Source organism: Varanus komodoensis, unplaced genomic scaffold (assembly GCF_004798865.1).
Source record: "Varanus komodoensis strain SLA01 unplaced genomic scaffold, ASM479886v1 scaffold46_1, whole genome shotgun sequence".
Classification (NCBI taxonomy): Eukaryota; Metazoa; Chordata; class Lepidosauria; order Squamata; family Varanidae; genus Varanus; species Varanus komodoensis.
The window spans coordinates 346,452-366,631 of NW_025336043.1; the positions used below are offsets into that span (position 1 = coordinate 346,452).

At 57.9% G+C, this 20,180-nt stretch overlaps 3 protein-coding genes across 4 annotated transcripts in view; 1 reads left to right on the forward strand and 2 right to left on the reverse strand.

Annotated features, from left to right (window-relative positions):
• The window catches only part of GDPGP1 (GDP-D-glucose phosphorylase 1), a 2,160-nt gene extending 2,000 nt beyond the window's left edge, over positions 1-160 (reverse strand). The window contains exon 1 of one of the 2 annotated variants that reach the window (XM_044444847.1): positions 62-160. The gene's annotated coding sequence lies outside the window, so the exon portion shown is untranslated. Of the gene's footprint in view, positions 1-32 lie in introns of both variants that reach the window. The other variant, XM_044444846.1, reaches the window with a different exon arrangement.
• CIB1 (calcium and integrin binding 1) overlaps positions 1-3,060 on the forward strand; it is a 3,311-nt gene extending 251 nt beyond the window's left edge. Inside the window, exons 2-7 of the mRNA XM_044444866.1 lie at positions 54-88; positions 315-417; positions 860-1,013; positions 1,188-1,306; positions 1,538-1,626; positions 1,771-3,060. Of these exons, the coding sequence (XP_044300801.1) occupies positions 54-88; positions 315-417; positions 860-1,013; positions 1,188-1,306; positions 1,538-1,626; positions 1,771-1,792 (522 nt within the window). The 3' untranslated portion in view covers positions 1,793-3,060. The remainder of the gene's footprint in view (positions 1-53; positions 89-314; positions 418-859; positions 1,014-1,187; positions 1,307-1,537; positions 1,627-1,770) is intronic.
• Positions 3,061-4,613: 1,553 nt separating this feature from the next.
• The window catches only part of SEMA4B (semaphorin 4B), a 15,920-nt gene continuing 353 nt past the window's right edge, over positions 4,614-20,180 (reverse strand). The window contains exons 2-13 of the mRNA XM_044444854.1: positions 18,870-19,030; positions 17,818-17,880; positions 17,553-17,651; positions 16,548-16,659; positions 16,180-16,296; positions 10,156-10,313; positions 9,040-9,218; positions 8,765-8,906; positions 8,280-8,490; positions 7,021-7,136; positions 6,449-6,603; positions 4,614-6,334 (exon numbers count right to left, since the gene is read on the reverse strand). Coding sequence (XP_044300789.1) covers positions 5,512-6,334; positions 6,449-6,603; positions 7,021-7,136; positions 8,280-8,490; positions 8,765-8,906; positions 9,040-9,218; positions 10,156-10,313; positions 16,180-16,296; positions 16,548-16,659; positions 17,553-17,651; positions 17,818-17,880; positions 18,870-19,030 — 2,336 coding nt within the window. The 3' untranslated portion in view covers positions 4,614-5,511. The remainder of the gene's footprint in view (positions 6,335-6,448; positions 6,604-7,020; positions 7,137-8,279; positions 8,491-8,764; positions 8,907-9,039; positions 9,219-10,155; positions 10,314-16,179; positions 16,297-16,547; positions 16,660-17,552; positions 17,652-17,817; positions 17,881-18,869; positions 19,031-20,180) is intronic.

Consider the following 20,180-nt stretch of genomic DNA (forward strand, 5'->3'; position numbering starts at 1 on the left):
GGGGGGGTCGAGGCGCGCGGACCCGGGCTAACCTCGCGCTCGCCTCTTTGCAGGAGCTGACCTTCCTCAGCAAGCCGGAGATCCTGCTGTGAGTACTGGCGGGGAGCCCGGGCGCCGCGGGGAATGGCTGGCGGGAGCCCGGGGAACGGCCCGCTCCGGTGGCCACCAGAGCGTCATGGCGGCGCGGGCAGGACGCTCGCGAAGGGCCGCCGGCGACGCAGCCTGCGCGCAGCCGGGCCAGAGGCCGCCCCGCCCTGGCGCCGCCGGCGCTTCCGCAAGGCGCGCACCAAGCCGCCCGCGCGTTTCCCTTGCAGGGCGCACCGACGGTTCAGCGAGCTGCTGCCCAAGGAGCGGCGGGAGAGGGCGTTCGAGGAGCGGGTCCCCAAGAGCCAGGTCCTGCTGCTGCCCGAGTTGCGGGTACGTGGCGCCCGGGAGCGGCCGGGCCGTGGCCGGAGGGGCAGAGTCCGGGGGCGCTCAGCCCACCTCAGCCGTGCGCGGTCGGCATCCTACGTGGGTTTGTGGGTCTAGCTTGCCGGTGAAGGAGGGATCGGCAACTCCTTATTTCAGGATGCTTTGGGCTACAGCTCCCATCATCCACAGGCAGTATCGCCAGCAGTGGAGGTCTGAAGGAAATGCGTAGCATTCACAGCTCCTGAAAGGCAGCAGGTGGCCCTTGCCCCTGCATTGCCTGGCGCAAGTCAGCTGCGAAAAAGCAGAGCGTCGTCCTTACGGGCATCTGGGTGGGCCTCCAAGTGGGGCCCCAGCACTGTGGCTTCCTGGTTGGTAGCCGAGGCTCACTCTCTCCGGAGCAGTGGGGCTCCCCTCTTCCAGGCCCTAGCCCTCCTGCTTGTATCCTCAGGCAAACCCCTTCCGGGATCGCATCTGCCAGGTTTTCTCCACGGCGGACAATGGCGAGGGCAGCCTGTCCTTTGAGGATTTCCTGGACCTGCTGAGTGCCTTCAGCGACTCAGCGACACTGGAAGTGAAGTCGCACTATGCCTTCCGCATCTTTGGTGAGTGCCAGCTGGGGGGAGGGGTCTGTGGACAGAGCAACTGCCTCCCAGCTCTCTTTCTAGAAAGCCCTGAGGGGCGTCTGGGTGCCACCTTTCGAGGTGGCCGGTCACTGAGTGCTTTTCAGCTCAGCAGGCACTGTCTGAGATGGGCCTCCTCCTGCTTTCTCCTGCCAGATTTCGATGATGACGGCACTCTGGACAAGAAGGATCTGGAGAATCTGGTGAACTGCCTGACTGGGGAAGGAGAAGAAAGCCGGCTGAGCTCGGTGGAGATGGACCAGCTCATCCAGAATGTGAGTCCCGATGGTGAAGAGGGCATGCTGTTCTCATCTGCGACATTCACATCCTACCTCTTTTGCCCCTTGCAAGGACCCCAAGATTGCTCACATGACCCTCCTTCCTGATTTATCCTCTCCCAACCAGTAAGGTTGCCCAATGAACTTCACAGCCAAGTGGGGACTTGCTCTTGCGTCCCCTTGGCTTGACATGAGCCTTGTCCAAGCTGGCTCCTTCGTTTTCTGCAGATCCTGGAAGAGTCGGATATAGACAAAGATGAGACCATCAACCTGTCTGAATTCCAGCACATCATTTCCCGATCACCGGACTTCACCAGGTACTTGCTTCTTGTTGAGCAGCACTTCCTGGTTGACCAAGTTCCTTGAGGGCGGGGTGGAGCAGGGCCTCCAGGAAGCATGTCCACAGGAGGAGCTGTTGGCAATGGAGCTGGTAAACAAGTGCCTTTCTCTTTCTTTTCTAGTTCCTTCAAAATTGTGCTATGATTCAGTCCCAAATTGTACCCGCCTGCGCCATGTCTCTGAGGAAAAGGCAATGCTCCCTCTTCCAGCTGGGCTGCATCCACACTGCACTCCTGTCCCTTATGCAGCACGAGGCCAGTGAGGTGCCCATGCCGTGGTTTTGGCCCGTTTTCCTGCAGTTGTTGCTTCTGCCAAGGAGCTGGAGCAAAGACAGCCTTTGTGGCAGGGGTCCCAAGTGGCCTCAGTGCTCCTGGAGTGGGAAGGCACTCTCTGTCTTCCTGGCAGTCTTCCCACCTGGACTCTGCAGGCCACTGGCTCCAGGTCGCCCAGCCTTGCCGCAGCAGTGGAGGAAGGCCGGTCCTGCAAAGGCTGCGGTGTCTGCTGCGGGGCCGGCTCCTTGCAAGCTGGCTGCGGCCTCACGGATCCCTTGCCACCTGGGCTCGTCTGCTGGGGGAACTCGCCTCTCTGCAGCTGCTCCTTCCCAGCGTGAGACTGGACTTCTCTCACTTCCCACGTGGATCAGCTGCCTGGGGCAGCTGCGGGGAGCAGAGCCCAGCCTGGTCTCTCGCTGGGGTCAGTTCTGCAGCTCCAGTCAGGAGAGCTGGAAGAGGCGTCACCGGGGTTCCAAGGCCACTTTTCAAGATGTGTTGCGGCCTTGCTCGGTTACTACGTTTATATGGATAAAAGCTGCAGCTGGAGCCCTGCCTGTCGTGGGGCACTGTTTCCTTTGAGAAGGGACCGAGCGCTCCGCTGGTGCTACGGGCGGGCTGTGGCATGCTCTCCTTAGCGCCGAGCGCTGGTGCAGGGACCCTCTTGCAGCCCATGCACCCGGTTCCACTCGGAGAAGCTCCGGTGGCGAGCAGGCCAATGGCACAAGAGGCAGAGCCAGAAGCACCAGTCCGTTGTGGAATGAAATTTTTCGTGCCAATCATTAAGCCCCAGGAGACCACTTTTAAAAATGGGGAAGGCCTGCAGAAAAGCTGGGAAGCCACCAAAAGGCCTGGGGTTGGGGGTGCCCTGGGAGGCCCTCAGCTGGGCTGGCCGCGAGCGAGCGAGCGAGCGAGCTGGGAGGAGCGGGTCCGTTCCGCAGAAGAAGCTGCCCCAAGGAGCCTTCGAAGGGTGGGGAAGTCAAGCTGAGCCGTGTGCACTTTTGGGGAGGGTGCGCAGCTCTGGGGCCCTGCTGCAGCCTGCCCTCCTGCTGAGACTCTGCAGAATTACTGGCCAGTGGCACAAACCTGATGACTGAATCATGCTAATTTGCATCTCAATAAAATCGCATTTACAGAGTTTCACTCCTGGGAGTGAGCTTTGCATCTCTTGGCCTAAGTGTATGTATTTTGCATATTCTTACTTAGAGCAAGAATATTTTAAAATATTTCCCGCAACACTTGAAAGTGAACAAAATTCCTCCCCGTATCTGCTTGGAAAGAAGTTCCACTGGCTTGCATAACATTTACTCCCTTAACACAGGCAGGACAAGTGGGCCCCCTCCCTCCCCCTCCAGTTTTATTCCTTCTGACTCCATTCTGTTTGTGGGAGAGGCTGAAGATGAAGCAAAGACAAAAACTGTGTCTTTGGAGCATCCTTTCGGCTGTTCAGCTGATGCAGGCTTGATATTTGGGTAGACCAGCACACTTTCTTTCCATCAGGTGAAAATAAAATGCCTAGGTTCAGTGACAATACTCATATATGACAAATGGTACCCGTTCATCTCTGTAGACAGTCCTTTAACTCAACAACCTGGTTCACACCATCAAAACAAGCTGCAGTGGCTTGTGTGTGCGAACTGGGGCGGTGGGTTAACGGACTTTCTGGAAGCGAGCCAGGGTGCCTTATGCATGCGCCAGGGATGAAAACAAGCCTCGGCCGATTTCGGGCCACCACGGCTTCCTTGACGATTTCAGCCAGGCTCGTTTCTAGTAAAGGGGTTGATTCAGTCTGAGATGAACTGCAGAGTTGGTGCACTCACATTCCGATTAGTTTTTTGCTTCGTTATTTCGTAGTCTGTAGTATTTACATTCCTTTAAGCATATGCTTTTTATCCACGCTAAGTTGCCTGTTTCAGCCAAGTCCTCTGCCTTGCCCGGCCCACCTCCGCCTTGTCAATGTGGGACAACCAGTCTTGCAGTGCGGGCCCTTGCATGCCTGGCTCTTGCTAGGGAGACATGAACCGAGAGGGCAGCATTTTCCAAAAGGAAGAGATGGCAGCTGAGGAAATGGGCAGAAGCATTTTTGTGACATGAAAAACTAAAATCGATGCCCTTGTTTGATGGGAGTGTTGGAAGGAAAAGCAGCTGTTGTTCTTGGCGTGCTTTCCTGGGCCAGGATGGCACTGCTGCCCTCGGGGGAGGGCTGGCAGGTGAGCTCTGTGGGCAGAGACTGGGGAGGAGGGAGCGCTTATCCCTTTGGAGGTGGAATTTGGGGCCAGCAAGGTTTGAAAGTGTCAGGAGGGGACCTGGGAGAGGAGCGAGAGGAGTCTGGTCCAACCCGGACTTCACCACGTGGCCTCGGGAGAGAAGGGCTAAGCAGCTGGAGGGCCTGCTTGGGTCCGGGAGGCCGGTCCTTCTCCAGGGAGACACACGCAAGGGGGCAGAGCTCGGGGTTGCTGGAAAGGGGAGTTCTTGGAAATAGTCTGGTTTGGGTTCAGCAAACTGCTCTGTGCATGCTCAGAGGCTGTTCCTCTGTGGGTTGTTGGTTTGTCTGCTTTGTTGGGAATAAAGTGCTTCTTGCCAAAGAACGGTCTGCGGGCTGAAAGGAAGCCGGGACTCAGCTCTGGGCAGGTCAGCCACATAGATTTGAGAAAGCCATTCACCATTTTTTGGAGACAAAGGATAAGCTCAGCATGTTGAGGATGGGATTTAATTCTGTCTGTTTTCCAGTGTTTTTTCAAAAGTTCTGTTGGGCCTCCCCGAAGCTTCCCTTCCTTGTGCGACGCAAGGAGCCCAAAAGGGCCGGTGAGCAGAGGCCGTGGGGGACGCTGCCTGAGGGGAGCCCGAGCGAGGATGGGCAGCTGGCTGGGCTGCAGGCAGCTGCTTCTGGGAGCCCCACGGCCCTCGGCAGGCCCACCTCGAAAGGGAGTGGCTCCCGGGGCTGCGGCAAGGCAGGGGAGGAGCAGTGGGCTGGTGGCATGAGCGGAGCTGGCCCGGAGCAGGCGCCCACAGCTTTCTGCAGGGCTGTCGCATCTGGCGGGGCCAGGGGCCGCTCGGGGCCACAGCCCGAGCGGAGTCCAACCGGGAGAGACTGGCGCCCCCACAGAGGGGCCGCCTCCTGTGCTCAGGGATGGTGGGTGCTGCTGTTCCGCTGTGGAAGGAGGGCCCGGGCACCTCCAGGCATGGCACACACGGCCTTGCCTGGGAATCGTGCTCTGCCCGAGCCGTACCAGGGAGCCCAGGCGCGCCAACTGTGCCTTCCCCAGCAGCCCCCTCCGCGTGCAGGATGCGTGCTTCTGCGGCCGCCCGCGTGCGCACCGTCCCCGGGTGTGTCGGAGTCTCCGGCAGGAGGGTGCCATATCCAGGCAGGCCAGGGCACCGGGGGCCTCCAGAAGGGCCCCGCCAGCCTTCTGCTCCACCAAGGGGCTGCTTTGCCTGGTGGGCCCCCCAGCCCGGGAGAATGGGCTCTGGCAGGGTGGATCGTATGGCCGGGTGGTCTGCCAGGCTAGGCCGCACCCTTTCTTGCCACTGCCGGGGTATGCCTGGCGGGGAGGCCTCTGCGCTCCCCGGTGCCTCCGGAGGCGCAGTGCAGACTCATACCACGGAGTCCCGGATCTCAGAGCCGAGGCGCACGCGTGGCCGCTGGGAGGGGGCCCGGACCTCCACAAAGCTGGCGCAGATGCTGAGGGGGCACTGGCCGGAGTCCAGGAAGGCCATGCCGGGGCCGAGCTGTAGCGGGGGGCCCAGCCCCCGGCTCTCCTGCAGCGCCTGGTAGCCCCTGTGGTCCGGGAGGGCGCCGGGCGCACCAGTGCCGTTGAGGGGCAGGCTCTCCGCGGGCGGCTGGGCCTTGGGCGCTTCCCCCAGGCCGCACGGGCCCTGCCGGAGGAAGGTTCCGCGGTGCCGGTGCAGCAGCAGGCTGGCCAGCAGGGCCAGGGTGCCGCTGAAGAGCACGCACAGGACCACGAACTCCGTCCAGTAGCTCTTGCCCTCCAGCAGGGCCGATGGCTCCCCAGCCGCCCCGGGCGAGGCGCTCCTGGACGCGCTGATGGTCTCCAGCGGATCCCGGGCCGGCGCGAGCTGCACCGCCTCAAGCTCCACGCAGAAGCTGGCCGTCCGGCGCCGGAAGTGGCCCTCCTGGGACCAGCACTCGTAGCGCCCCGTCTGCCCCGGCAGGCCCACCAGCAGCAGCTCTCCTCCGGGCAGCACCAGCAGGGAGCTGTTGAGCGAGCCGCCAGCGCGCACCCAGTGCTGGGAGGCCACGTTGGATAGCCGAGGGCAGGGCAGCCGCCTCATGGCGTGTGGGGGCAGCGCCAGGCGCTGGCACGGGGCGTCCTCTTCTGCGGAGGGGCCAGGTTCCCCGCGGCTGCTCTGGCAAAGCCGCAGCGCATCGCCTCCGTCGACGTCCTGCAGCCAGGGCCTGTTGGGAGACGGAGGAGCGGGCTGGAGGCAGGGGCCGGGCTCAGGGCCCATGCCCCAGGGCCCGGGCGCAAGCACTCACGTCAGGGGCTGCTGCTCCTGCTGCTGCAGCGGCCGCAGGTGGGCACGGGTGGAGGGCCGGCAGGCCCCCGCACTCCAGGCGCAGTGTGGGTCGCGGGCCAGGATGCACTCGGCGCAGCTCCGGTGCTGGGTGCAGTTGGCCACCGGCACCTGGGCCAGCACGGCGTAGGAGGCGGCATAGATCAGGCCCTGCGGGGGCAGGAGAGGATGGGCAGGGGACGTTCTGCGCAGGGGGCGCCGGGCCCAGGCCCCCCCGCACTGCCGCACGCCATTCTGGGCGGGTGGTGCTCCCCGGCAGCGCCTGCCCAGCCCCCCAGAGCATCCCCCCAGCCTTGCTAGAGAAGGCGGGAGTCCCAGCCAGGACAGGAGGCAGGGCACGCATGCCCGTCCAGCGTTGGCCTGGTGCTCCTGCACAGCCGCGGGAGGGGCGGGTGGAGGCACCAGCTGGGGGCTGTCGCTCCAAGCCTCTCGCTGGCTCTGCTGAGCGGCACAGTGGGGGGTGAGGGGCCCCCACCCACCAGGTGGCCCCTTGGTGGCCCACTTGGTGTGTCTGGGATGCTCCCCCCCGCCCCCGAGAAAGGGACTGCCCGGCCTCTCCCTGCTTGCCTGGGTATCATCCAGCAGCAGCTCGAGAACAGGCTGCCCGGCAGGGAACAGCTGGATCTCCTCGACGACGTGGGCCGCCTTCCTTGTGACCACCGCCTTCTGCAGCCAGCCGTCGTCTGCAAAGCATCGGGGCGGCCAGTGAGCGGGCGGCAGTGGCAGCCGGACCGAGCAAGCCGGCCGCGGAACGAGGGAGCGAAAGCAGTGGAACTCTGCAGTTCTGAGACTTTTGGCACTCAGCCTAAGGCAGCTGCAGCTTTTCCTTTGGATCCGCTGAGGCCAGACACCTTCACCCGCCAGATGTTTTGGATTACCACCTCATCAGCCCCAACCGTCAGCTGTGCTGGCAGGGAGTGAAGGAAGGGAACAAGTGCCCACTTGGGGAAGTCTGGAGCGCTAAAATGCCATTGAAAAGAGGGTGATTTTGGAAAAGCATTCCTGAGTACCTTTCTCTGCACAGCTCATCATTTCTGCCCATTCTAAATACATTCCAACCATCAAAATCAGGCCAGGACACCTCATTTTTGTAATCCTAACCATAACCAGGTGCACACTCCTAGCCCTAATAATGGGGCTAAATTTTCACTCAAAATAGGGCAATTTTGGAAAAACCTTCCTTGCGTAGCCTTTTCTGCACAGCTCATCATTTCTGCCCATTCTAAACACATTCCAACCCTGAAAATCTTGCCAGGACCCCGTGTTTTTGTAATCCAAACCCTAACCTGGTGCACCCCTCTGGAGGCGAGAAGGGCGCACTGTCCCAACCTTCATCCTAGGCCAGGAGGAAGCGCCTTCCGGGGAATTGGGCTGGCTTCTTCCCCAGAAGGAGCAGTCCATGCCATGTCAGCGAGAGACGTCTATGCAGGGCGGCGCAAATTTCACAAAGCCAAGCTGGCACGCTTTGGTATCCCAGGGTTCCCATGAGTTGTCGGAGCGCATGGTCGCCTGTTTCCAGCAACTGCCTTGCCACACGAGCCGGAGGGAAGGGGGCTGAGCTGGGCGGTCATGATCTGGCCGCAGGGTGCCATGACTTTCTGCACGATGCCACCACGAGTGCGAGAAACTGTGTGGCTGCCAAAGGAAGGAGCCACAAGAGGAAAGACTCTCGCGTCTGGACAGGATGTCTCGGAAGGAGCCCCTGGCGTGTGGCAGGTCTGAGGAACCGCTTGCCCCCGCCCCAGGGACTGGCCCCCAAAGCGGCCTCGTCAGCCCAGCTGCCTTCCGGAGCCGGGCCCGGGGAGGGGAAGGTGCCTGCCACTTGCCCGTGCCCAGGAACAGGACGTCGTAGGCACGGTGCAGGCCCTGGACACGCTGCACACTGATCTGCCGGCAGCGGGAGCGGCTGCACAGGAGCAGGGGGTGGCTGCGCACAGCGCTGTTCATCAGGAAGTGGTCCTTGAGGTAGTTGAGCACCCGGTCGGGCATCTGCAGGGAAGAGCTGATCTTCATCTGGTGCGCACGGCTGCCGATGCACTGCGGGGAGACGTCGTGAAAGGGGTGCTCAGGACCGGCCCGCCGAGGGCGCAACCAGCCGGTCCCTTGGCGGCGGAAGCCCCGGGGCGAGGCAGGCCCGTCTCGACGCCCGCGGGCCCCATGCTAAGCCGTGTATGTTAACCCTTGGAAAACGGGAAGACGTCCAGAGTGAGCCATAGCTGTCGTCGTCGCGGGGCCCCGGGACACAGCTTTGCCCGGGGCCCGTCGTGCCGTCCAGGCGGCTGTGGGACGGGGGGAACGGGCTTGGGCGTACCGCTCCCGGCCGCGGCTCCATCACGGGGCGGGTGTCCGTGTACCACTGCTGGGTCTCCCGATTGACCTCCTTGTAGAGCCCGTTGAAGGCTTGCCTCACATCCGCCACGGGGAAGGCGCACACTGCGGCTCCCCTCCGGCCCCTGGGGGAGAGGCCGGAGTCACGACGGGCACCAGCGCCCCCCCACCAGCCCCTCTTCCAGGCACCACCACCGACGGGGGGCCGCCCGGCCCTCCGGAGCTGGGCAAGGCCCGTCGGACGTGCACGGAGCTCACCACTGCGAGGTGAAGACGCCGTAGAAGGTGGTCTGGGGCCAGTGCCCGCCGGGAGTCAGCACGAAGATGTCCTGCAGCACGTTGAAGGGGAAGCCGCCCTCGGGCGGCGCGCACAGCAGCTGGGCCTTCAGGAAGGTTGTCCAGCGCCGCTGCAGCACACGCTCGCCCCCCACGTCGCCCTGGCAGGGGAGAGGGTGAGCGGCAGCGCGGCCCCGGAGTCCCCGAGGGAGACGCTCCAGTGCCCACGCAGGCGCCTCAGGGCGATGCCTGCCCCCTCCAGTTCATCCAGGAAGCGGGCTTGGTTTGCAGCTGAACGCGTCAGGGGCCCCCAGAGATGCACCGCGATCCTTCGGTGCAGGTCCAGAGCTGCATCCCCCAAAGCTGCAGCCCCCATGGATTTCAAACTGAGCAGCAACGATCCCAGGCCAGGGCGGGGAGCCAGTACCCACAGCTCCTTTCTGCCCCAGCCAAAGCCCCCGAGGGAGGACTTTCTCTTCACCCCAACCTTTGAGGACAAGCTGGCAAGGGAGAGGCACTTTGAGCCCCCTGCCCGGTGGAGGGGGCAGAGGGGAGTCTCTGGGCAGTTGTCGGGGTGCTCTGCCGGGGTGCTGCACAGGCGTCCAACTCCCATTTCTTTAGCAACAACCATAAAGGTGGTCCCTCCCCTCCTTTCTAGGTGCTGGCATTATTTTCCAATTAAGACAGCTCGGGAGAAAGCCAGGTCTGGATCGTGAAAGAGCAGCGCGGAAGCTCTCCCTCCGCAGGGGAGCCATGCCTGGACTGAGCCACACGCTCGGGGACCCCCTTCCTCGGTTCTGTGAGTCGAAGTACGCGGCTGTGCCCCTAAGCCACTTGGCTCCCAGCACTGACACGGCACACGAAGTGAGTGTGGGAACCCAGCTCACGCCTGACAGGGGTGGATTTCCTCTCTGGGACAGCAGCGTGGTTTTGGGGAGCGCCTTTCCAAGATCAGGCCAGCCGACCATCCCGGGCTGCCATCTGGGCGGCCAGGTCAGCTAACGAACACGGCAGAGTGACCGCTGGGCCACAGAGGAGGCGGCACCCAGCTGAGGTGGGGCAACAGTCACGGAGCTCGTCCGCCAAGGGTCCCCTCACCTTGCACACCCGTGCAATGCGTGACACGATGGTGTCCTCAAAGAAATTGAACTCCTTGCCACTCTCGCTGAAGAAGAAGTACACCTTGTCATCGTCCCTGGGGGGGCTGCTGGCTGGGAGACTCTCACGCAGGTAGGCTGAGCCCATGAAGAGGGGGTCTGGGCCGAAAAGGTATGCAGGTGAGAACCTGCCTGCCTGCCTTCCTCTCCGTCCCATTCACCCAAACGAGAGTCCAGCCCAGTCCGGCTGGGCATGTTGCCAATGGCAGCATGCGAGGCCAGAACCGGCCCAAACCCCATTGATTCCAGGCGCCTACAAATCCCCTTCACAGATCCCCTAAGAGCCCAGAGAGGGCAGGTCCCGAGTTCTGTGACGCGTGTGGCGAATGCCACCTGCGTCCACCCCTTTGCTTCCTCCGCTGCCTGTCCCCTCTCGCCTCTCCCACCGCCTTCTTCCCACACCTGCTGCTTTCCACCCGCCTTTTTCCCTACAGCTGGAAGCTTCGCTCACCTCTATCCCCTTTTCTTACGTTATTTACCCACAAAAGCAGCAACAGCGACACCATCTAAGTTTCAGGATTCCAAGCCTGCCGTAACATTTGCATTAGCTGAACCAGCAAAAACAACCACTCAGAGAGTAGTTGTGGGTGCGCAAGAGGTGGACAGGAGGCGGGGGACACACTTCCACACCAAAACATGCACTGCCGCAACCCCTCCATGCTTTATGGATCCAGCCCACTTATTTTTCCCATTTTAGATACTAAATGTACCTCTCGCCTCCCCTTCATGGATCACTGCCTTGCCATGGCAAAGGGGCTCAAAGACGCTATGAGCTAAGCTGTGCAGGGGCACCCAAGACAGAAAGGTCATAGCACAGAGCTCTGACAAAAGGTGATCCACGGGAGAAGGAAATGGCAACCCACTCCAGCACCCTTGCCATGAAAACCCCATGGACAGTATCAACAGGCAAAGAGATATGACGCCGGAAGATGAGCCCCTCAGGTCGGAAGGTGTCCAGTGTGCTACTGGGGAAGAGCAGAGGGCTAGTACTAGTAGCGCCAGAAAGAATGAAGCGACTGGGTCAAACCCGAAAGGACACTCAGTTGCAGATGCATCTGGTGGTGAAAGGAGAGTCCGATGCTGCAAAGATCTATACTCCATAGGAACCTGGAATGTGAGATCCATGAATCAAGGCAAGCTGGATGTGGTCAAACAAGAGATGACAAGACTGAACATCGACATCTTAGGAATCAGTGAACTAAAATGGACAGGAATGGGTGAATTTAATTCAAATGACCATCAGGTATACTACTGCGGGCAAGAATCCCTCAGAAGAAATGGAGTAGCCTTCATAGTCAATAAAAGAGTAGGAAAAGCAGTACTGGGATACAATCTCCAAAATGTCAGAATGATCTCAGTTCGAAACCAAGGTGAACCATTCAACATCACAGTAGTCCAAGTCTATGCCCCAACCACTGGTGCTGAAGAGGCTGAAGTTGACCGGTTCTATGACGGCCTACAACACCTTCTAGAATTAACACCAAAAAATGATGTCCTCATCATGGGGGATTGGAATGCTAAAGTAAGAAACCAAAAGATAACCGGAATAACAGGCAAGTTTGGCCTTGGAGTACAAAATGAAGCAGGGCACAGGCTGGTAGAATTTTGTCAGGATGGTCATAGCAAACACTCTTTTCCAGAATCCCAAGAGATGACTCTACACATGGACATCACCAGACAGTCAACACAGAAATCAGATTGACTATGTGCTCTGCAGCCAAAGATGGAGAAACTCTATACAGGCAGTAAAACAAGACCAGAAGCCGACTGTGGCTCAGATCATGAGCTTCTTGTTGCAAAATTTAGGCTTAAATTGAAGAAAGTAGGGAAAAGCACTAGGCCACTCAGGTATGACCGAAATTATATTCCTGATGAATATACAGTAGAGGTGACAAATAGATTTAAGGAATTAGATCTGATAGAGTGCCTGAAGAACTGTGGACGGAGGTTCGCAACATTGTACAGGAGATAGCAACTAAAACCATCCCAAAGAAAAAGAAATGCAAGAAAGCAAAATGGCTGTCTGAGGAAGCTTTACAAATAGCTGAGGAAAGAAGGGAAGCGAAAGGCAAGGGAGAAAGAGAAAGATACACCCAATTGAATGCAGAATTCCAGAGAATAGCTAGAAGAGATAAGAATGCCTTCTTAAATGAACAGTGCAAAGAAATAGAAGCAAACAATAGAATTGGAAAGACTAGAGCTCTCTTCAAGAAATTGGAGATATGAATGGAACATTTCATGCAAAGATGAGCAAGGTAAAGGACCAAAACCTAACAGCAGCAGAAAAGATAAAGAAGAGATGGCAAGATTACACAGAAGAACTGTACAAGAAAGACCTTAACGTCCCTGATAACCACGATGGGGTGGTCACTGACCTCAAGCGAGACATCCTGGAATGTGAAGTCAAATGGGCCTTCAGAAGTCTGAGCAACAACAAAGCTAGTGGAGGCGACAGTATTCAAGCTGATAGATGGGGAAAAATGGAGGCAGTGACAGATTTTATTTTCCTGGGCTCCAAGATCAACGCAGACGGTGACTGCAGCCAAGAAATTAAAAGATGCTTGCTCCTTGGGAAGAAAGCTATAGCAAATCTAGACAGCATACTAAAAAGCAGAGACATCACCCTGCCGACAAAAGTGCGTATAGTCAAGGCTATGGTTTTTCCAGTTGCAATGTATGGCTGTAAAAGCTGGACCATTTAATGTTTATATTAATTTATTGTTGTAAGCCGCCCCGAGGCTTCGGCGAATGGGGCGGCATAAAAATGTTTTAATAAATAAATAAATAAATAAAATAAGGAAGGCTGAGCACTGAAGAATTGAGGCCTTTGAATTGTGGTGCTGGAGGAGACTCCTGCGAGTCCCTTGGACTGCAAGGCGATCAGACCAGTCAATCTTGGAGGAGATCAACCCTGACTGCGCTTTAGAAGGCCAGATACGGACTTCCGGTTGATGTCGCGGCGAGACGGCTGTGGAGAACGGGGACTCCGTTCTCCATGTCGAAATCCGTTCTACAGGGGGCCCTGTCGGGGCAGGGATTAGTAGCCCGAGCATACTTCTGCCTGGTGGGGGGCAGCAGTCCCCCACCCCCAGGAGAAATTCGGGAGAAATCTCAGTGAATGGAGAGAGAGGGGTGTACCCTCCCCTCACAAGCTGTGCAGGATTAATAGCCATTGGACCTGCTGGGTGAGCAATTAAACCTTTCAAAATACTGCCCCTGAAAGAACCTGTGAAATAACCATCAATCTGAATAACAAAAGAAAGGCCCTTTGGCTGAGCGACAAATCGAGGGGAGATTAAGTGAAACTGGGGAAATTTGAGACTTGGAAGGGAAGAGATTTTTTCTATGTTTAATTTCTCCAAGGCCAAAGAATTAAATTTGAACTTATCGTACATTAATTGGTAGAAAAAGCTTTCTTTCTTTCATTTTCCCTTTCAGAGTCATGGCGATCTGATTTTTCCAGCTCCTGTACGGTTGAAGATCTTTTTGTCTTTGTTATACTAACAAATAACTTTTGCTGCCACCCCTGTGGTCATTTTGTTCTTTAACAGATACATTGTTTGCTAAAAAAAAAAAAAAAAAAAATCCCTTATTTTCCTCTCTTTGTGATTTTTTGCTGCTATTTAGTGGCTATTTAGTACCACAACAGGTTATTTAAAAAACTGTTTTAATTAAACCTTTTACTTTCATCATGGATAAAATTCACCTATCATCTTTGGCACCTATGTCTGCTTCTCAAGGCTTACAAACAACACTTTTGGCAATACAAGCATCTCAAGAGTCTGTGCAAAACACTATGCAAGAATTTGCTTTGGAACAAAAGGAAAGGCTGGATAAATTGGATAGCTATGTCTTGAAGATAATGAATCAACTTGCAGGTTCTGGTATTAAAATAAAACAAAATGAAGAAAAGATACAAGTGAAAAAGAAGGCTGAAGTTTTTGAAGAGAAAATTGAAAAGATGGCTCAAGAGAAGCAACAACTAACACAAACAAATAAGTCATTATGGGATTCAGTTGCCATATTGGAGAGATTTCAGAACAAACTAGAAGCAAAAACCGAAAACCTAAATGGTTTAATAAACATTATGCTAACACATGCTCTTGTATCGGAAAAAGAAGAGACTGATAAACAATCTGACCTGGTTTATAGAGTCAAGCTATGTTAGAAGTCATAAATTTCCGAGGGAGAATGGATAATTCTAAGGGAATTTTATATCTTGAAGTATATGATTTATAAATGGGATGGCATGCTTATATGCGGTAAGGGTAATGACATTTCTTGGTGGCATAAAGTTCAAATATGATCGAGATATGTTAAGATATATAATCTTATAAAGGAATTAGTAACATTTGATTAAATGATTTCAACATTGGATGAAAGAATGATTAAAGGATTGTATAACTTCTTTTTGGGTATAAAAGTGAAAGACAAATGAGTTAAGGAAATGATAATAAAGGCATAAAATGTTGGACATAACATGGAGTTATAGAAACGGTAACAGTTGTGGGAAAGAAATATTAAGGTAATCTTAGTAACTTCACATAAAGAAAACCTATATAAAAGTTTTATAGTTAGATAGATAGACATAAATGACTTATAGATAGTTCTTATTGTGGGAAAGAAATATTAAGGTAATCTTAGTAACTTCACATAAAGAAAACCTATATAAAAGTTTTATAGTTAGATAGATAGACATAAATGACTTATAGATAGTTCTTATTGCTAAGATTAGTAAAAATGTTTTCAAATATGTCAATTAGATGTTGGAAATCTAAACACAAATTTAAACCTGAAGACTTTTCTCTTTTTTCTATTATATATTATTCTTAATGATATTGATAAATAGACCATATATTTGTTCTTACATGTAATTACTGTGGCAAGGATTTTATTTGCTCACTATGGGAGGAGTGAAGAGCCACACACTGAAGAGCTGATCTTAAAAAGGATTTTGGACTGCATGGAAAGGGACAGATCGATCTTGTCTCTGAAGGAAAAGGAGGATGCATATCTCTACCAAATTTGGAACTCTTTTTACTATCAGTTAGAGAAACGGGACTATGTGTAGATCTGAATATGACTACCGACTGTTAAAATGAGGAAGATATCTGATGTCTTAAATAACCATTGTTTTTAAAGTTAGATTGTAGAGAAAACAATAAAATTTATTAAAAAAAATAAAAAGAAGGCCAGATGCTGAAGATGAAACTCAAATACTTTGGCCACCTAACGAGAAGGACGGACTCCCTGGAGAAGAGCCCAATGCTGGGAACAATGGATGGCAAAAGGAGAAGGGGACGGCAGAGGATGAGGTGGTTGGATGGAGTCACTGAAACAGTCGGCGTGAGCTGAGGTGGACTCCAGGGGATGGTGGAGGACAGGAAGGCCTGGAGGAATGTTGTCCATGGGGTTGTGAAGGGTCAGACACGACTTCGCAACTAGCAACAACAACATCTTACCTCTTAGATTTTTTCTTGCGAGGCAGCTTATAAAAATACACAACATCATTTATAACAAGATATAAATACAGCACCATTAAAACAATCCTACAATTGCAATACTCTTAAATGGCAGCAGCATTAAAACAATGCTCAACCCAACAGGCAGGGCTCACCAAACCCCTCTGCCCCCCAGGCTGTACCCCAAATGAAATGCTTGGAATCCGGAGAGGCATCAGCAAGCAAAGAGGTCCTCCGTGCCTACTTTAAGGCCTGGAATGACAGAGCTTGTCCCACCCCCACTGGAATGGAGCTCGCAAGCATCCTTTGCCAGGTGGTTTCTCGCACACATTTTCCATGTGGGACAACACATCCCGAAGCTGCGACTGAGCCACCGCAGGACACCAGGAGCCCCAGAGCAGGTTTCGCTGCCCCAGAGTGCAAGGCCCGCTTGGCCTGACGGGCTGAGCCAAAGGGCCACGCAACGGCACCGCCCACCTGCGGCCCATCCCGGCTCCACACACCTTGCAGCCAGTTGAGGGAGACCTCCGTCTTGATGGCCGGGCGGCTGCCATGGCTTCGGAAGATGGTTGGCTCACTGCCCTGGAAGTTGCTCACCGTCCCCGTGTACAGTTCGCCATCTGCAAGGGCGCGCCCGTCACGGCCGGGGCAGGGCGCTGACGGGGTCGCCCAACCTGCTGCCTGCCCCGTGCCGCCCAGGAGAGCAACGGCCTCCCCCGGCGGAGGCCCAGCTGCCCGCGTAGCCGGAGATGGCGGGATGGGGTGTCCCACCACTCGCCCACCTGCTGGTCCTGCAGCACCCAAATCTCGTGGCTCCTTCGCCACAAGCCCCACAGACTGCCCCCCCGCCCCCGGCCCGGGCACCTCTTACCTACGATGATGGCCGTGGACTTGTACTCCGGATCAAAGGGGCAGCGCCCCTTCCCGTCCTCCAGCAGCACCTTCCCGGAAGGCTCTTGGGCCAGACTGAAGTCTGGGATGTGCTGTGGGGGAGATGCCACAATGAGGGCACCAGGCTGCGGGCCCGATTCCCAAGGAGGATGCCGACACTTGCGCCAACGGGCGAGGAAGGCCGGCCCCCAGTGCAGGACAGCGCGGCTTGGCTGAGGACGGAGGCAGCGTGGCGCGGAGGCCCCTGCCCCGAGCCGTCTCCTCACACCGGGCGCCGCCTGTGGGCCTGCCCAGGGCCACCCCCTGGACCGCAGGGCAGCCGCTGCACAAACAGAAGGCTGGCCTGGACGGCACATGCCAGCTGCTCATTTTCTCGGGCAGGAGCTCCGGCACCAGGCCAGCCCCTGCCTTCCCGGGGCCCCGGTGAGCCTGGGGTTGCCGAGGAGGGAGCTTACTGACTTCGGGTTGCTTTCCCACCATCCTAAAAAGCGGAAATGCCCCTCTGAAAGCGCAGCTGCTAGCAGAGGGGCCCGAAACCAGTCCATGTCGGGCTTCTGGCCACCTCTGGCGTGTGGCCCCCGGGAGCACCTCTGAAAAGGGCTCCAGCGCTCCGGCTGCAAGCGGGGCTGAGGGGGGCAGGGAGCAAACTGGAAGCTGCTGGGCCAGGCTGGCATGGGCTTGCAGCCGGAGCCCAAGGCGCTTCAGCCGGCTCAGCACGGAGCGGCGCAAGGTGCTTGCCTCCACAGGCCAGCGGCTGCCCCGGCACGCAGGGCCCTGCCCAGCCAGCGGCTCTGCCTTCCCCTGGGAGCCTCCCAGGGAGGCTGCGGAACCCCCGGCAAGCCACATCCAGCTGCCGTCAAAGCAGGAGGGAGGGGCCTCACTTCGGGATGGCTGGGCTGGGCTGGCGATCCCACCCAAACGTTTTGTGGCACGGCCCAGCCGGTGCACGGGCCAGTCACGCCGCCAGGGCCCTCCCAGTCCTCACGATGTAGGTGCAGGTGGGGCTGAAGGCGCTGGTCCCGCAGGTGTACAGGTGGGTGCTGTTCATCTGCAGCAGGATCTTGATGTAGTTGTGGCAGTCTCTCTGCAAGGGACGGAGAGCCATTGGGCCAGCCTGTAGCTCTGGGAGCGTCCCGTGCTCCGCACAGCCAGCCCCCAAGCCAAGCCTCCAAGCCCACAGCCGGCCGTGTGGAGCCCGGCCAGCAGAGCTGCCTCCCCCCGTGCACAGGCGGTGCAGAAGCAGCCCTCACCTGGGGGTCCTTGCCCTTGAAGATGCACTGCCGCTTCTTCTCCTCTTCCGCACCCCACAGCAGCTGCAGGGAAGGGAGGGGCGCTTAGTGGGGGCCGGGCAGCCGCCCCAAGGCCTCCGGCCCGGCTTTTAGCAAAATCACCGCCCGGCAGCTAGGCACAGGGACAGCGACTCGCCCCGGTGCAGCTTGGCTCCAGCCCAGCAGCCCTCCGCCGGCACCCCCGCGGGCCTCTCTCCTCCCTGCAGGGGGCCCACCTCGCCTGGCAGACTGCCGGGCGCAGCGGTGCCTGGCCGGTTGTGCCCACACCAGGGCTGGGTACGCAGGACATCTCCTGACCACAAAGCGGCCGCCCTCCAGGCGAAGCATCCCTGTGCCTCGAGGGCACTCTCAGCCAGCTCCCACTGTAGGGGCAGCAGCTGGGTCAAGAGAACGGAGGCTCAGACCTTCTCTGGCTGCTAGAAGTTCGTTCATTCCCATCTGGCAGTTTTGGCCACACAGGTTTTTGTTAAAAGTCAAAACTCTCCGGCTGCCACATGCAGCACCTAAAGCCAAGCACTGCGCGAAGGGGTGGGTGAGGGACGGGCACCCCGACTTCATCGCAGCCGCTCCTTTCACTGCTCTTGTTTCATCCATCCTGACAATGAGGATCGCTCTCTTTTAAAAGTACTTTTAAGCACTTCTACGCACACTCCTAAAATAAGATAGGCATCTTTGCCCACTACACACACACACACAATTTTGTATACACTTTTTGTTCTGAGAACGCCGCTGAGACATTTGGAGAAGGCTGAATTTGCACACTAATAGGATCGTGCAAAATTGGGTAAATTCGCTTTAAAATGAGAGCTTAGCAAGCTCCCACTCCCCTTACTGCTCTCCCCCGGCCAGGCCGGGGGCACTGAACTTGCCCTGCTGCCCGTGCCGAGGGGCCACCCACACGGGCCGGTGCCGGGACCGGCAGGACCTGCTGCCCAGCCGACTGCGGGCCAGCCAGTGGTGCCGGCTGCAACGGTTCGCGCGCAGCGCTGGCAGGGGAGGGGCCTGGCACTCACGCGCTGGTGCTGTGGTCCGGGGGGGAAGGAGCTGGTGTCGAGGGCGAGCAGCACCTCCCGGGCCCCCACGTACAGGGTGGCGCTGTCCGGGCTCAGTGCCATGGCCGTGTAGTTGGTGACTCCGGGCATTTCGAAGTACTTCAGCAAGCGGTGAGGGGAGCCTGGGGGGCGACAAAGGGAGGGCTGGTGGGCACTGCTTGGCCCACCGGTGCCGCCGCCATGGCCCAGCCCCACCACACGGCCGGCCCGGTGCTCGCGCCCTGCCGGGCTGAGCTGGCCTTCCCCGGAGGGGGCAGAGAGGGCCGTCCTCCCTGGAGTTCTCAGCGCCGTGCAAGCGCCGTGCAAGCCCCCAAGTCTGGCCCCAGTGAGGAGAAAATGCCTGCATGTGAGGTCTGAAATGTGGCGGGCAAGATGGGGTGCAGCCCCTTGAACAGCTGAGCCAGAGAGCCATCCCTGGGCAGGACAGAACGGGAGATCTCGGCATCCTCGGTCCTCGTGAGATGCAGGGCACGGGCCTCACGACCACAACGGTGATGCTGGGAAGTCCGGCCGTTGGCCCCCCAGGAACCCCTGGCTGATCCCTGCCAGAGATGGACCTCGGAAAGGTCCCACCAGAGGCGGCAGCCACAGCAAATCTTAATGCAGGAAACTGAGCCCCTAAAGCTGCTTCGGCCCCTTCGTGCCCCGGCACACTCCCCTCCGGGCAGTTCTACGCGTCCTCCCCCTGAAGGGCGCAGGCGTCGGGCGAGGGCGCAGCGGGGACTGCCTGCCCATCTCCGGGCACTTCTGCCCCGGTTCGTCCTTGTGGGGAGGTCGAGGCTCAAGCAGGGCAGAGCTGCCCCACACAGAGATGCCCCAAGCCGTGCCTTTCCCCAGCGGAGGTTGTGAAACGTGGGGGCCGCGGGGCGGGGGGCTGCTCCGCCGGTCAGGCCGAGCTGCGCAGACCGTGTGCCCGGCGCTTCCCGTGAGCAAGGCGTCACTCGGGAGGCGGCCGCCGGGAGCAGCGGGCACGGACAAGCCCGCGCCCAGCCCGCAGAACCCGTGCTCCCGCCTGCGCCCCACGCGGTGCCTGGCGCTGCAGCATCAGCCCGCGGAGGAGCGAGCCGGTGCGGAGCCGCGTCTCCCCGCGTGCGCTCTGGGGACGGGGAAGCAGCGAGCCCGGCCGCGGGAGCGCCCCAGCCTGCGCCGGGTTTGCGGAAGGCCTGCCCAGCCGCGTCCCTGGCCAGACTCGCAAGGCGCCCGACCTCCTCCCGGTTGCACAGCAGGGGGCAGGTGCGCCAGGCCCCTGGGTCTCCGGGCGCCCCCCCCCCC